Source organism: Lates calcarifer, linkage group LG9 (genome assembly GCF_001640805.2).
Source record: "Lates calcarifer isolate ASB-BC8 linkage group LG9, TLL_Latcal_v3, whole genome shotgun sequence".
NCBI lineage: Eukaryota > Metazoa > Chordata > Actinopteri > Centropomidae > Lates > Lates calcarifer.
Window position 1 is genome coordinate 12,164,046 of NC_066841.1, and position 14,439 is coordinate 12,178,484.

At 40.6% G+C, this 14,439-nt stretch overlaps 1 protein-coding gene and 1 long non-coding RNA gene across 2 annotated transcripts in view; both read left to right on the forward strand.

Moving 5' to 3' along the window:
- Positions 1 to 686: 686 nt before the first annotated feature.
- LOC127142779 (uncharacterized) lies at positions 687 to 7,404 on the forward strand. The gene is made up of 3 exons (XR_007813829.1): positions 687 to 1,048; positions 1,217 to 1,370; positions 7,159 to 7,404. It is a non-coding gene; the product is annotated as an uncharacterized LOC127142779 (long non-coding RNA).
- Positions 7,405 to 8,486: 1,082 nt separating this feature from the next.
- The window catches only part of pappaa (pregnancy-associated plasma protein A, pappalysin 1a), an 82,007-nt gene continuing 76,054 nt past the window's right edge, over positions 8,487 to 14,439 (forward strand). The window contains exon 1 of the mRNA XM_018662962.2: positions 8,487 to 9,613. Within this exon, the coding sequence (XP_018518478.1) occupies positions 9,223 to 9,613 (391 nt within the window). The 5' untranslated portion in view covers positions 8,487 to 9,222. The remainder of the gene's footprint in view (positions 9,614 to 14,439) is intronic.

Sequence of the window (14,439 nt, forward strand, 5' to 3'; positions counted from 1 at the left end):
CTATTCACATAAACATAAACACTGGTGCATGTGCATGCACACTCATCCACATATACAGCACAAAGCTGTGACACTGGCGCCTATTTATGAATCCGATGCTTAATGAGCATTTGGCACATAGTTTTTCTTTTATTGTTCAGATGAGTGTAAATATTGCCTTGCCAATGAAGTACACAAACCTCAAAGATATTGAGCAATGAGGCTTGGTTGTGTTAATAAAGGGAAAACTTCAATAGGTGTGAAACTTTGAGATGTGCTCACAATGGTTTCTTGAGAGAATGTTGACTTTGTTAGCAGGCACTTGAGTTGGGCTCGTCCAACATTTGACAGCCGCCGATTTACTTTTAGTCAGTCTTGCATCTAAAGCTCAGGAGCACATACGGATGTTCATAGTCTGTCTTTCTATTTAAAACAGACTCCCTTTTGTTCGTCACTATATTTAAAAATTGTTGCTCCGTATGATGTGGGGACCCTCCGACCTCAACACTGCAGGGGTTTTGTTTGGGTGAAACAATTTCTGTTGAGTCTCTTCAGAAGCATTACCTCCACTTTAAAACCAGTTAAAGTGTGGTGTACAGTTGTTATCTATAGCTTGAGGTTTTCTTTCCTTAGTGCTTTACAGTGTTACTGTGCTGCTCTGTGGTCGCTGCTGTCAAATTTGATTCATCCTTTAACAGCCTCTGTGCAGGCTCATGCAGTCAGTCTGCAAGTGCAGTCATTTAAGTTTTTTAAAAGTTGGAATTATTTTCATATTATACATAGAAAAATCTTTGTCTTGGTTATTATGAATCTATATTTTAATCAAAACAACAAAATTGCTGATATTTAAATTTTGAGGAAGTTTGGTGGCTTTAACATGATATTAAATACATTAAGTTAACCCTATGTTCATTTATTTTTCGGGCACTTGGGGGCACTGCAACACGCTATTGAAGATAAAGTTTTTTAACACAGTGAGCAGGCACGGAGCAACATTAACATTGATTTGGAAAACAACTGCCTGTTTGTCAAGAGCGTTGAGAGTGAAAAAAAAAACAGTAAAGTTCCTGTATGTACATTTTGCTATCGCTACATAGCTAACGTTAGCATTGCAAGTCTAGCAGAAATGTTGCAAATTCAGCATCCAACTTCTTTCCACTGCTCCTCAAGAGCTCACTCCAGCGGTGGAAAGCAACGCCATTATTAACGCTTGTTTTACTTCTCACTTCTTTTCTAGTCTGAAGTTAGCATGCAAACCAGCATGCCCCCCTAATACCACACTGCGAGAGTTAGCAGCATCCAGTCTACCCTCAGTCTAACATGAGAGCTTGGAGTAACGCTGCCCGGTGGTCTTACATGTCTTGTAAAGGCAACAATGGCTGAGACCCTTGGTAAGTAGCTTTTGTTAACGTTAGCTATGTAGCGATAGCACAAGTTACATATAAGTTACTCTGATTTAAAATAGTTGGTTAAGACTGGGATACGGCCTTGGTCATGTTGTATTTACACTAATGAGAAAAAGAGAAATTCTGTGGCTAAATAAAGGGCTGCAAATTTTCATGCATAACTAAGGAAAAGTACTTTCCTTTCTGCATAATTATGTGCAATTTTTCCATGGTATCAGTTTCCCCAATTAGCCTTAAATGAGGCCTCTACTTGACTGTACAGTAGGTGTTGTAAGGTGCTTTCATCTTCTCATCTCATGTCAAAAGGGGGTAGATATACTATTAATAGTCACTTTCATGGCTGTATTTTACAATCTGAATATGCAGTTTATAATGATGAACGCCATGCACAGAGGGTTTGAGTTTAAGTTCAGTGAGTTCTGTCTGTGAATGTAATGCTGAAAATTTAGCTGTGCCATGACTGGGAATGGCTGTTGCATGAATTTAGTCTTTGCACTCTTTTCCTCAAATCTTTCCTTGCCCTAAAGCAAGCTTTTGGTCACCCTAAATGTTTTTAATAAGACCAGGCCATTTTTCTTCCAATGGGCCATATCCCATTCACCTTACCAGACATTTTTCCACTTTTCCTCACCCTCAAGCAAAAAGTTCCAGAAATTTTCCAAGAAAATGATTTCTTTCCTTATTCCTTTCTTGGAAAGCGTTCAGTTTCAGCCATCGTTTGGTGAAGTAGAGGCCTGCGCCAAATTGTTGTCAGTCCTGGGGGCTTGATGCCTCAACCTGGTTAATACCACTGCAGAAACCACTCTACTTTGTGTTTTTATGGACAAGCGTCACTGCAACTGTATTTCAAGTAGGCTGGCTAATGAGCTTTTTAACCATCTCCATATGGACGTGCTCTAACGTCTAGACGGAGGGGCAGTAGTGGTGGCAAGCGGTGGTGTGCTGACTGTGCCGTACTCTGCACCCCTGCACATATAATTCTTCCCCACAAGCAGCAGAGTTAAACGAAGGGCAAGCCTTGGTTGCCGTTGGGGACCCATAATGGGTTATTGTTTACCACACAGCTCACAACCACAGCTTAAATCCAGGATGTGAAGATGATGAGGAACACACTGCTCATTCACATTTACATATGTAGACAATGGCGTGATGTTCAGCACGGCTATGCATTTCTTGAAGTGTCCAACTGAAATATTGAATTTTTACTTTGGGAGTTCGCCTCGGTATTCATGTTGAACTATGTCATTTATCTTTTTTTATTTAATTTATTTATTTATTTTTACTAATAATTGATTTGCTCAAATAGTCTGAAAAGTGCAGAAATAGTAAAAAAGAGACTCAAGTGTTCAATTTTAATTTATTGTCCTGGCTGGTCTATATTATTGAGCCATTTAACTAGCAGTGAAGTGGCAATAAACTTATACATCTTTCTCAGTAAGTTCTGTTGGATTGTCTCATCATGTGTCAGTGCAGAGCTAGAAACGGTATTGTGATTCTAAAAGTTGCTGTTTTAAAATGTATATGTTGATAGCTTTGACAAGAGCATTGATTTTTCTTGAGTTTTGGCTGGTAGATAGAAAACATAGATACATTTGAAAATGCAAGTCTCGCATTGCAGTTTGCATGGGAAAACCAAGCTTTTTGAATACACCAGTGTAAGATTTTTATGTGATTAAGCTTTCAAAAACAAAAACACAACAGTGAGAGACCCACTCTCTGCCACCTCCAACTCTCTTATGCCTTTATTTACTTTATAAAAGCATTGAAGTCTGACGACAGAAAAGGCAAGACATGCCATTGCTAACTACTGTGTTGCCTAATCAGCTACACAACACTACAACACAACACAAGTGATCTCAGAGAAAGTAAATTGAGCTTTGCCAGCTGAGGCCAAGTAAAGTCCATCAGTGGCCAAGTTTGTCAAACCAATCTACCCATTCACCCACACAGCTTACCAGATGGTGGTGGTAAGAACTTCATTGCCAAACAACCATTTAACTACAAGAGAAGGAAGAGAAGAAGAATTCAAAGTTTTTTGGTTGTTTTTTTGGCATTATAGAGTGGACAGCAAATCTTTAGACAATGATCTAAAAATGCAAGAGGAGATGGAAAACTTTCGAGAAGTTAACTGCATTTTCAGATGTATCCTTGTTCTTTCGTCTCAGTCGTGCTGAAAGCCAGAGTCGATCGGGAAACTATAACGTGGATGTGACTCCCTTCGAATTTATTTCTCCCATATATGCTACCATGGTTAGCACTCATGAGCTGTTATATAATTCAATCGGAAGCTGTGTGGTTAAGCATACAAGCATTCAAGCATTCACTTGAGAAAATGTATCTTTTGTGCTACAAGATACAAACAGTTGACTGTAATGTTGTGTGGGGTTGTGGGTGGCAGTATGTACAGCGGAGCGTTGCATGATGACTTGAAACCACAGAGGAATATTGACGGGGTTTGGTATGTTTTTGTGTCTGAAAATGTTTTGTTCACCCCCAAACTGTTTTAGCCAGCAACTGGGAGTTGACAGCAAAAATCTGCCTTAAAGGTGCAGATGAGTAGACAGATGTAGCCAGAGTATAGAAAGACATGATCCTCTGTGGTAAGAAAAGCCAGAGGCAAAGATACAACATAGTCACATCCTGCCTTCCTCTTGCTTTCTGTTGCTCTACAGCTGGAAGCTATGACTAATAAATGATGTAGCACTTGGATAAGGGAAGATAAAGGGGCAGACTGGAGGGTTAGGGGGAGTAAGGGATAGCACATACGTGTGTGTATATATATATATATATATATGTTTTAAAAAAAAGTAATATCATCATCATCATAACATCATCAGTATGGTGATACAAATGCACCTAGGAAAGATGATTAAATTACACATATAAAATTAAGACACAACCACATGCTTGAGTTGAGTTCTCCCTGTTTGCTGTGATTCAGAATGATCTACTCTCTGACATAAGATAATTCAATTTGCTGAGATGAATTAATGTAAATAAAGCAGTAGACTTCACTAATTGACATGGAATAAGATGGAATAATTGACATTTTCAGTTTTCATCAGCAAAGTATGTCATTTATATCGATTTTATGCATCATACCAGGAAGTAATCTGAATACCCCCTTACTGTGGATAGTAATTCATGTACCATTCTGCCAATACTCTGATTATGTTTTGATTATCAAACCACAACACAATAGCGGTCTCTATTTTCAGTGTCCATATATAGTATGCCACTGTTCAGCTGAACTGCCTGCCCTTCCATGCTAAGCGCATATAAATGACAGCTGTCATACGCATTAGAAAAGATTAAACCCGATTTAAGGGAATGTATACATTTTCTATAATCTTTGCGATATTCTGTTTAAAAGTAACAAACAACACCTCCATCTCAGCAGGTCTCTTATTGGGAAACTGCCTCTTTTTACCAGAAACTGCCGGCATGCCAGTTTTCATGGAATCACTGAACATTCAACCTAGTATGAGTTTGTAGGTAGCACAGGATTATACTCTTAAGGGCTTTAATGGGTATTCTGTAACGGCATTATATTTAGAAAGAACTATCGTCTTATCAGGTTCTGACCACTATTATGGGATCCTATTGTCACTACAGCTTTGCGTAACCACTTTTATTTTCCTCTCACATTCTTGGGCCTTTCAGAATTTCCCCACATTTACTACAAAACCTAATCTGCATTATTCCTTAACGTGTTAACATTGTTGACACTCCAGTATATATCATTTTACTCTCCAGATCATCCACAAAACAAAATGAGGCAAAGCATTTAGGTTTGCACTTTAGAACAGCCACAGTCACAGATTAAGCTGGGTGCATTAATGGATTATAGGACAATGTTTTTTTCCTATTTGACTCGCACTGCTCCACAGTCACTCAGATGACGTAGTGGGATTATTGCACAATGCTGCGACCACTTTTCTCTAAACAGAAGTGATAGGAAGACAGCAATGGCCACATCATCACGGAGGCACAGTGGAGCTATAGGCCTAAAGTTTGACAATACTTACGATAGATGTGCCGTCAGACAAAGTTAATGTAATTTCTTCCCTTTACACCTCATAATTGATGAGAACAAAATCTATAGAACCATTAAACATTCATATTTTTTCGTCATTCCTCTTTTGAATATTAACCTACTGAGCTTTGTGTCCATGCACGTGCTTATATTTTACCCATCTCGCCAAGCTGTTACTTTTAGACCACACAGATGTAATCCCCCTGGAACAAAAGTGAGTGGCAAGAGGAGAAAAAAAAGCAAACCAAAATATTTGCATGCATTCAGATACTAAAAGTAGATAATCCTAAAACTGTCACTTAATGTTATAACTCTTTATCTTCTGCTCAGCTGCAGTTTAGTATAATGGCTTTAATTTTACATTTTACATAGATGTTTAGATTGGACATTAGAGATGCTTGTGCAACAAAAGGGTCAGATGTAATTAAAATAACTGGATGGTCTCTTGGATTTTCAACTGCAGTGGAAAAAAAAACATTGTAGTATATGATAACTATCTTATTGAAATGCTCCTCCTTGTGTATGTTATCCACAGCTTGTTTTTTTCTGTTTTGACATGATGAACAAAGGTTGGTATTTGTTGACCCCTGGTTGATCGTAACATCATGCCCTTGCGAGAGCGATGTCGTGGGTTCCTCTTTATGGACTGACTCAGATTTGCTGTGGGATTTGCAGAATAGCACAGGGGGCTCTATGACATGAACCATCACAGATCACTGGGTTAAGATGGGATGTTGTCCTCCCGGACCATTAAATCCAGTAATAACTGGGAATCAGCCTGTTTTGAAAGATAGAGAGAGAAACATTGTGATGCTATTTTAGTGGCAAATGGTAGAGCCAGGGAGACACACGGTTTGAACTTTGTGCGTGTTGATTGGTCCATGCCCTAAAGGATTGGATGGTGGGTGCAAGACTATACTAAAACAATTCAACTCAATCTCCTTGCATAACAGAGGGATGGTGAATGACCTTTATGTGAGCATGTTTCATTGTTTTTTTTGTATTTTTTGTCCTTCTAGTCTGTACATAGTGTACCAACCTGGAGGGATGCTGACTGTAAGACATTAGGTCATCTATTCTATCCTCAGCACTCATGTTCCTTTACAGAGAGAGTGTGACAGTCTGATCTCAGGTGAAGAAGTGAAGAATGTAATTACAGGACTGGAGAAGTCTTTCACCCTCTGTCATGATATTTTGGCACCTTGGTGGGGTTGCATTTTCATTTTCCTTCAGTGTCAACTTCTGATATCAGGTACATTTTATAAAAAATCCACTTGGAGTACATTGCAACACTAAATTACATTCAGTTCTATTAGCAAGTGGTATTTTGTTAACTGAAAAAATATAGGTCAGTTGAACAAAGTATGTATTTTGCCTCAATGTACGCATCAAAAGCATGTGGTCTTGTGAGAATCAGTAGTGTCTGAGACCAGCATCCAAACAAAAAACTCAAAGAGAATGAAGCGTTGCCAACCACAACCAAATCTGAAAGGAGAATATCCTAACAGCCTGTCGTGTAAAGGTTCGGACACACAAAGTTATCCACTGTCTCCTCTGACAAGATTTAAATTTGTAGAAACTTATGCTCGCAGCAACTTTCAAGGTCAAACACCTTTCAACATGTCATTTTCCCCCTGGCCCGCAACACAAAAGGGGAAATATGTGGCCTAAAGTCGCAACACCATATGAAGAAGAAAGCAAATATTTGATGTTTGTTCTCTCTGCCCTTTATGGTAGGTGGCAAGTTTTTTGGCTGTCTAAACACACATTTACGACAAACAACCGTGGGAGAACAGAGAGGAAACACCGGCATTCCAGCTGACTGTCTCTATGGAAAGCCATTAAAGGTAAAGTCACTCTTTTTTCTGTGTCAAAATATCCTCAGAGTAACAGTAACGTTAACCAAGAGGATTGCTTTCATTTCACTCGGCAGCTAAGACTTATGAGGGCTTTGTCGCTGGGCTCAAAGGCTTACAAACCTTAGTTGGGAGTGTGGTTTTGAAATTCACATCCATCTAAAGTGACACGTCAGTAAACATTAGGATGTGTGAGTCAACCTGAAACTTACAAATCCCTTACATTTTTCTTTTTGTTCAAATCCCTTTGACAAAATTCCGAGTGTGGTAACGGTAATTTGGGATAAATATGCACAGGAAGGGAAAAAAAACAGAAGTGCACTTATTGTCATTTTGTGGTTAAAAACATCAAACTATGGCTTTTAAATTGAAAGAATGAAGGACATATGATCCATCAAATTAAGTTAAGTAAAGGGACAGAACTGCTATGGCTTTGTCATTGTCCCATTACTTAGATTTGATCTACTGCTTACTTTATTTCGAAAAGACATTAATGGGAAACATGACTTTGACAGGAACAGTAAAATCTACCTTTGCAGAATACATCATACTTTTCCAAAGTTAAAATGGAGGACTTTCCAAAAAGTCAGTAATACAATCATTTCCTGTTGATTTTTCTAGTTGTGCTAAACAGTGTTTTTTTGTTTTGTTTTTTTTTTTAATTTTGGAGCCTGTAAATATTGATCTCTATCAATTACAAATATTATTATTCAATAACACTTTGGCACAATATCTATACCATATTATACATTTGAACAATTTACATTTAGGAGCAGCCCTTTAAGTGAGGTTTCATGTGTTTCTCGACGAATGTAAGAGCTAAAATCTACAATCTACAAATAAAATCAACTTTAAAGCAGAGCTTTTCTGGGGGATTTCAGCTGAGGACATCACGGATAGGGGATCATTCTTTTAGTTCTTCAGACCGCTTGGTCGTGGTCCTGGTGTTGTGGACTTGGTGGAAGTGTTGGATTGTTTAAATTGTAACCGCTAGAGGGATACATATACGCCTTCCAAACTCCGTAAACACCATCCCATCACTATGTGCCACAGAGAGAATTACCGTCAGTGAGAGTTGCCTACCTGTGTGACTTCCCACTTTGAAAAAAACACAGCCCCGGAACATTTGAAACATGAGTTGTTCTTAAAAAGACTTAGAGAGAAACTGCCTCTAAAGCGGACGGCGAGCTCCGACTCCTCCAAGTGTATCTGCTTCAGGCAATCAATGAGGACCGCGATGCTTACTTCTGCAGCTCTCTGTCCCTCTTTCTCTCTTTCGCCTTACCAGATATTATAGTGCATTTCAACTTTTGTACAGGCACACAGGCAAAAAAAGGGAAGTTTGGATTCCATTTTTGATCACAATTTACCTCTTGTTTCCTTTAATAAATATGAGAGGTCGGTTTGTTGTCACTTTTCTTTGGAATTTAATATGTGCCATTTCTTATGCTGTTTTACGGGTAGGATAAGGAAACAACAAAAAGGTGTGACAAGAGCTTGGCGGACAACTGTGGATTTCTGCGAGTAACTCCTACCGTCCAAAGGGGATGAGGGGGGCATCGGCCGGACCCCCCTCTTGATTGATTACTTATTAGTCATCCCTTTGGCTAAATGGGATCCATTGAAAAGGCACCGTGGAACACATACATGAATCAAATATTCCTGTGTCCCCTGAATGTCTCCAGAGTAGTTTTGCTTAAGAGAGGGGGTCGTGGCTTAGCATTATAAAGAGGGAAAAACAGCATAGCTTTATGGGTTTATTTAGACAGTTTCTACGGTTTGACATTCTACCGCTGTAAAAAGAGAGAAGGAAAAAACTCGAGAGGATTCCAAAGAGGAGAACATTTGTGGACATACATTTTTTTTTCTAGTTATACCGTTGTTTTCTTTTATTTTTTTCTCTCTCTTATTTTAAATATTTTTTTGCCATTTCCTCTCCCGAAAAATGAAACTTTGGACATCTCCCTGGGTGTCTTGCCTGGTGATTCTCATCCTGTGTTTTGGATCAGAGTGCGGGACAGCCCGGAGAAAGGGGAGATCCAAGAGGGAGTTGGTGCGCATTAGGGAGGCGAAAGCCACCATCCCAGGGGCTTGTGCCACACGCCTGCCCCGGGGCAAACGGTCTTTGCCCGGCTTGGAGCGACGGGTGCTTCGCCAGCGTCGGCGCTCCTCGCAGGCGGAGGAAAACTCTCCGGACCGGGGGAAAGCTGTCTATTTCACCGGTAGGGGAGATCAGCTGCGGCTGAAGCCCGGCGTGGAGATACCCAGAGGAAATTTCACTCTGGAAATGTGGATCAAACCGGAGGGAGGTCAACGATCACCCACAGTGATTGCAGGTAGGATAGTCTACACATCCTCCATCCCATTGTCAGCCCAAGTCTTTATAAATATTAGTGTAACTCCAAAACTGGTGGCGAGTTAAACCTGATCATGAGAACTAAACATGCAAATGTGCAGTGTTTTATCCCGGTGTCATGCAGTCTATTAAAGCAACATGCAGTTTCAGCGAGTTGAAAATGAGTTCATCTATCAGACTAGACAATGATGTAATGCTCTCAAAAGTACAGCGGATATTTTAGGTAGTGCAAGCGTTGGGTCACTGAAGATTTTAATCATATTTAAGTTTGCTATCTTACAGAGCAGCGATCGCTGCAGTATGATTTTATTTCACAAACGAATTTTCCTCTCATGTAACACTTGGGGAAAATGGTGCATGTGGGTTAATATCATAAAAATCTAAGTGAGGAGTACGGCCAGCAGATGTAGGCTACTGCATCATTTGACCGGCAGCTGATGTCACTGTGCGTAAAATGTAATTTCTCTGAGCCGACTTGGCTATTTTAAAACTATGATGTAATGGCCAAAACTTTGTGAGCGAGCACGTCACGTCAGAGCACAAACCGGAGAGAGAGAGAGAGAGAGAGAGAGAGAGAGAGAGAGACTCGTCGTTAATGTGGAGGCGCTCAAAGCTCGCATGCAGCTCGAGCCGCAAAAGCTTAAGTGTCCCCCCTCAAAAAATCGACACCTTTGGATTGGCTACCGGAGTTACGAGACAGGACTGGGAGAGATCCAGGGTCCCCCCCACTACCCCTTCTTGTGCGGAAAAAAATGTCCCTGCTTGTGTGCTTGTGCAGCGGCGGTGTGCACCTTTACGCTGTTAGTGTGGCAAGTCTCTCCAAAAACGCAGACGCGCTCGTGCGAAACCGTGGGTTACTCGCCGAGTTTCTAATTTAAGGCACAAAATCAGATAGTGGCAATGCATCTCTGTCCACTGGCTGCGCAGAGGAGGATACACACACACACACACACACACACACACACACACACGCATATATATATATGTATACACACACACGCACGCACACACAGACACTTGAGTAGACCCCTGCCGTCAGAGGAAAAAGCTTGACACTTTGTAGTTGTCATTTGTGCGCGCGCTCCTTTCCGTCCTGCCAAGTCTGCAGCCATGCGTAAAGGAGCGCCAGAAAATGTGTTAAAAACTGCTCTGCATCATCTGTTTTGACCAATAGCGCTGTTGTACATTACAGTATTGGACAGTTTTTTTTGTTGCTTTTCCTTGCCGATAGGGAGCGTTGCATACACAACTCATTGCCCGCTACAGTACTTGTGCAGATGGCTGCCTTTGAACTGAACTGAACTGAATTGAACTCAGTCCTCCTCAGCCTCCTGTATGCCAGTCTGCACGTTTGGGGACTTTGCTGAACCATATGAGTAAATTTACTCGCTCCTTTATTTTCTATCTGTCTGGCTCTCTCAAAACAACCCCCTCCCATCCACACACACATAAATAATCACTTGTGTGTGTGTGTGTATCAAGATACAGTACACTTTTAGGTGGTGCTAGCCAGTTGGCAGGGACACGCTCTGCAAAGCCAATCCCTTGTAAGAGTCTCAAACTGGTGGAGAGGGGGGTGAGAGGGTCTGTTGTGACCTGAGTGACTCTTAGATTCTCAGCTGATGGTCACAATAACAGGAACATCTGTATAGTATAATACAATCTAACACAACAACAACACAAATGACGACCACCACCACATTGACCGCAGATTTTGAATAAACACCTCTCTGACACAGTCTTAACACTGTAGGCTTTACAGATGTGGTATTGGATCACATTATTTTGTACAGGTGTTGCTGTTGTGCTGGTCCTTCCCCATCTTGTACTGGTCTCTGTCTACTGGAGATTACTTGTGTAATCTTATGTGTTCATTTTTAAGATTTGCTCCAAGTGTGCTCACATCAGTGAGCCAGAAAGAGGTCCCAAAGAGAACAAATATGATGATCAAACAAATTCAATAATTCCTAATCTTTTAAATCCAATTCAGGCCTCAAAATCCCAGTGCCTCTAAAAAAGGCTCCATCCCCTTGTTTTGATCCCAGCACAGTGTTGTTTTCAGCAGCTGTTTTTTTTACTGTATTGTTTTTGACCATCGCTCTCTCTTGCTCTCTTTCCTCCAGCTTTCAATTTTCCTTTATATATGTACATCTGTGTTATTGTTTTCTGTGCAGTTGGATCGGGAAGTTAGGGTACACTCATATGAGCACAGTCTCTGCGTGATTAATGTTATTTTTGCATCCTGGACCAATTTTAGTGACAACCTCTTGTCTCTGGTTTTGACTTGTTTCTGTGGAGTGTTTGCCAAAATATCTTCATTTAGGAAAAACACATGAACAACTTGTAACTGACCTCCCAAGCTGATCAGCTCATTATGATATTTAAAGAAGAAACATCAAGTTACCAGCTGTTAAAGTTGCATTTCTCAGTGAAGGTAACGAGTTCTTCAGAGAGGTAAAGCAGATTTGGATGCTGACTTGTTAAACCACTTCTGGAGGGAGGAGAGGATGTTGAAGGAGCAATAGCTGTTACTTTATACTCTACAGATGACTGATCAAACCATCATTAAATACAAATGTGGATTGTCTTGTGTCCTTTAAAGTGAACCGCAAGACTTCTACAGAAAAGATTTTCTGACTATGCTATCGTTTCCCGCGTGTGATAGTTACATGTGGTCAGAATTGATCCCAGGTTTAAAAGCATTTGAACCATTGTAAGAGTTTACACACACACACTCACACTCACACACACCCACACACACATGTACGTGCACACACCCACCCACCCACCCACCCATCCAGACTCTCTATCTCTCTCTCTCACAGACACACACACACACACACACACAATCAGAACATCAAGTTCTGTGTCCAAATGTTATGCAAACTTTGTTGTGCCCTATTAGCCCTTGTATCCGGGTCATGTTGGGTTGTCCCGCATCAAAGGAAGAGGAAAATAAATCACAAGAGGAACGGAGGCTCTCTTCCATGACCTGCTGGGGACAATTATATGCAGACGTTGGCAGATAATTGCAGCGATAACAGATATATCTTGCTGCTGTTATCTAGTGTGATGATACACATGACAATTAGTTCAAAAACATATTTTGCCTGTTGAGGGTCCTCTTTTCATGAACACTTAAGAACTGTGTCCTCTTCCTGTTTCCTTAGAGTCAAATGTAACTGGGATACTAACATGGATAATATTGAAATGATGACTAATTACCTGGCACGTGGCTGGAGTTTGGAGAGAGGCTGAGGACTAACTGTAATACTTATCCTCAGGGATCGTTACCTCAACTAGAAACATCTCCACAGTCTTCTTATTAGTTTGAACCATTATTATGGCCTTACTCATGAGTGTTTGAGTGTTGTTGAATACCTAAAAATCCTGATTAATATCCTTACATTTAAGCATGTTTAAGTACAACTAGTGGTAGATGATTTATGACTCCTTTAAACCAGCGTTCAGGTTAATGAATTCGGAGTGAAACTTGACAGCCAAGTCAAATGTTTAAAGTCAAGTGTTTTAAAGTGGTGTGATGACATTTTTATAATCGATATCCTTGTTATGTTCGTTAAGCTTGTTTTTAAAATGTCAATGGAATTTTCCATTGTCTCCTCAGGGAAATTGCTGTGGCGGTCACTTTCGTATGACTATGAAAAGTGCCTTTCTTTGACCTTTCAGAGCCAGAACAGCTCAAAAGTAAACGGAGTCTTCATTGTTCCCTTCCTCCCTGCTTTTTATCAAGTCCTTGTGACATTTTTCTTTGTGTGTGCATGTGTATTTTTTTTACTTTTTCTTTTTTCCTGAGTGTGTTTTTCTTGGAAGAAGACAAATGGCGAGTGCAAGGAAGGTTGCCTTTGAACCTGACAGGAACAGCTCTCTGCCGTAGCATGTGCACAAGCAGATCCCTTCGTGTGCGTGCTTTTGTGTATCTCTGAGCAGACACAAGTGTGTGCTTCGGTATTTCAGTTTGTCTGTGTAAAAAAAGGTGGTGGTAAGGGTGGGGAGTGTATTTGTTCATGAGCGTGTATATACGCATATCTGTATTAGTATGTGCCATATGTGTGCGTAGGTGTGTTTTGTGTGAGCCCGAGCAGTCGCAGTGCAGGGTCTGGAAAAGTGTAGTGTGTTAGATTAATTGAGCATGGCAGAATTATGACAGCTGTTTACACTAGGAGCCCTACGAGCATTTTAGCACACCTTTTAGCCTTGAGTGCACTAGCTGACAGATGGAGGCTTTTTCCTTCAAGTGTAGTGGAAAGCCTGAAAACGTCATCCACCAAAAGACTGACCTTGACGCTGAACCCAACCCTCACTCTTTGAACATTAGTCCATTGAAATACCAAGTTAATGAATGCGCACTGGAGTGTTCTTCTAATTAGAAACAGGTCAAAGTTAGCAAGATGTCCGCGCAATCACCATTAGCCAGCCACTTATTGCAGGCTTAGGTAGTCTAATCGATGGGGAACAAAGGCATTTGAAGTGGACAAGTACGTTGAGGTAAAGATGTCATCATCACTATGATAATCGGCTTATAATTTCAGACCATACTAAAGGTAGCAGAGACAAATATAAAGGGTATTTACAAACGTTTAATGCAGAACCCAGAGGCACCTGTAAAGTACACGCCATACCTACCTTGTATGGGCTATGTGCACAGGTCATAGATTGCGTGTCTCTTTGTGGATAGATATAACTGCCAGAAAGTACATGGTTTTAAGTGCTGCGCTAATGTTAACAGATCCCAGGAATGTATTTTGTGACACAAGTGGAGTCCAGCTCTCTGCCCAGAATCACCTG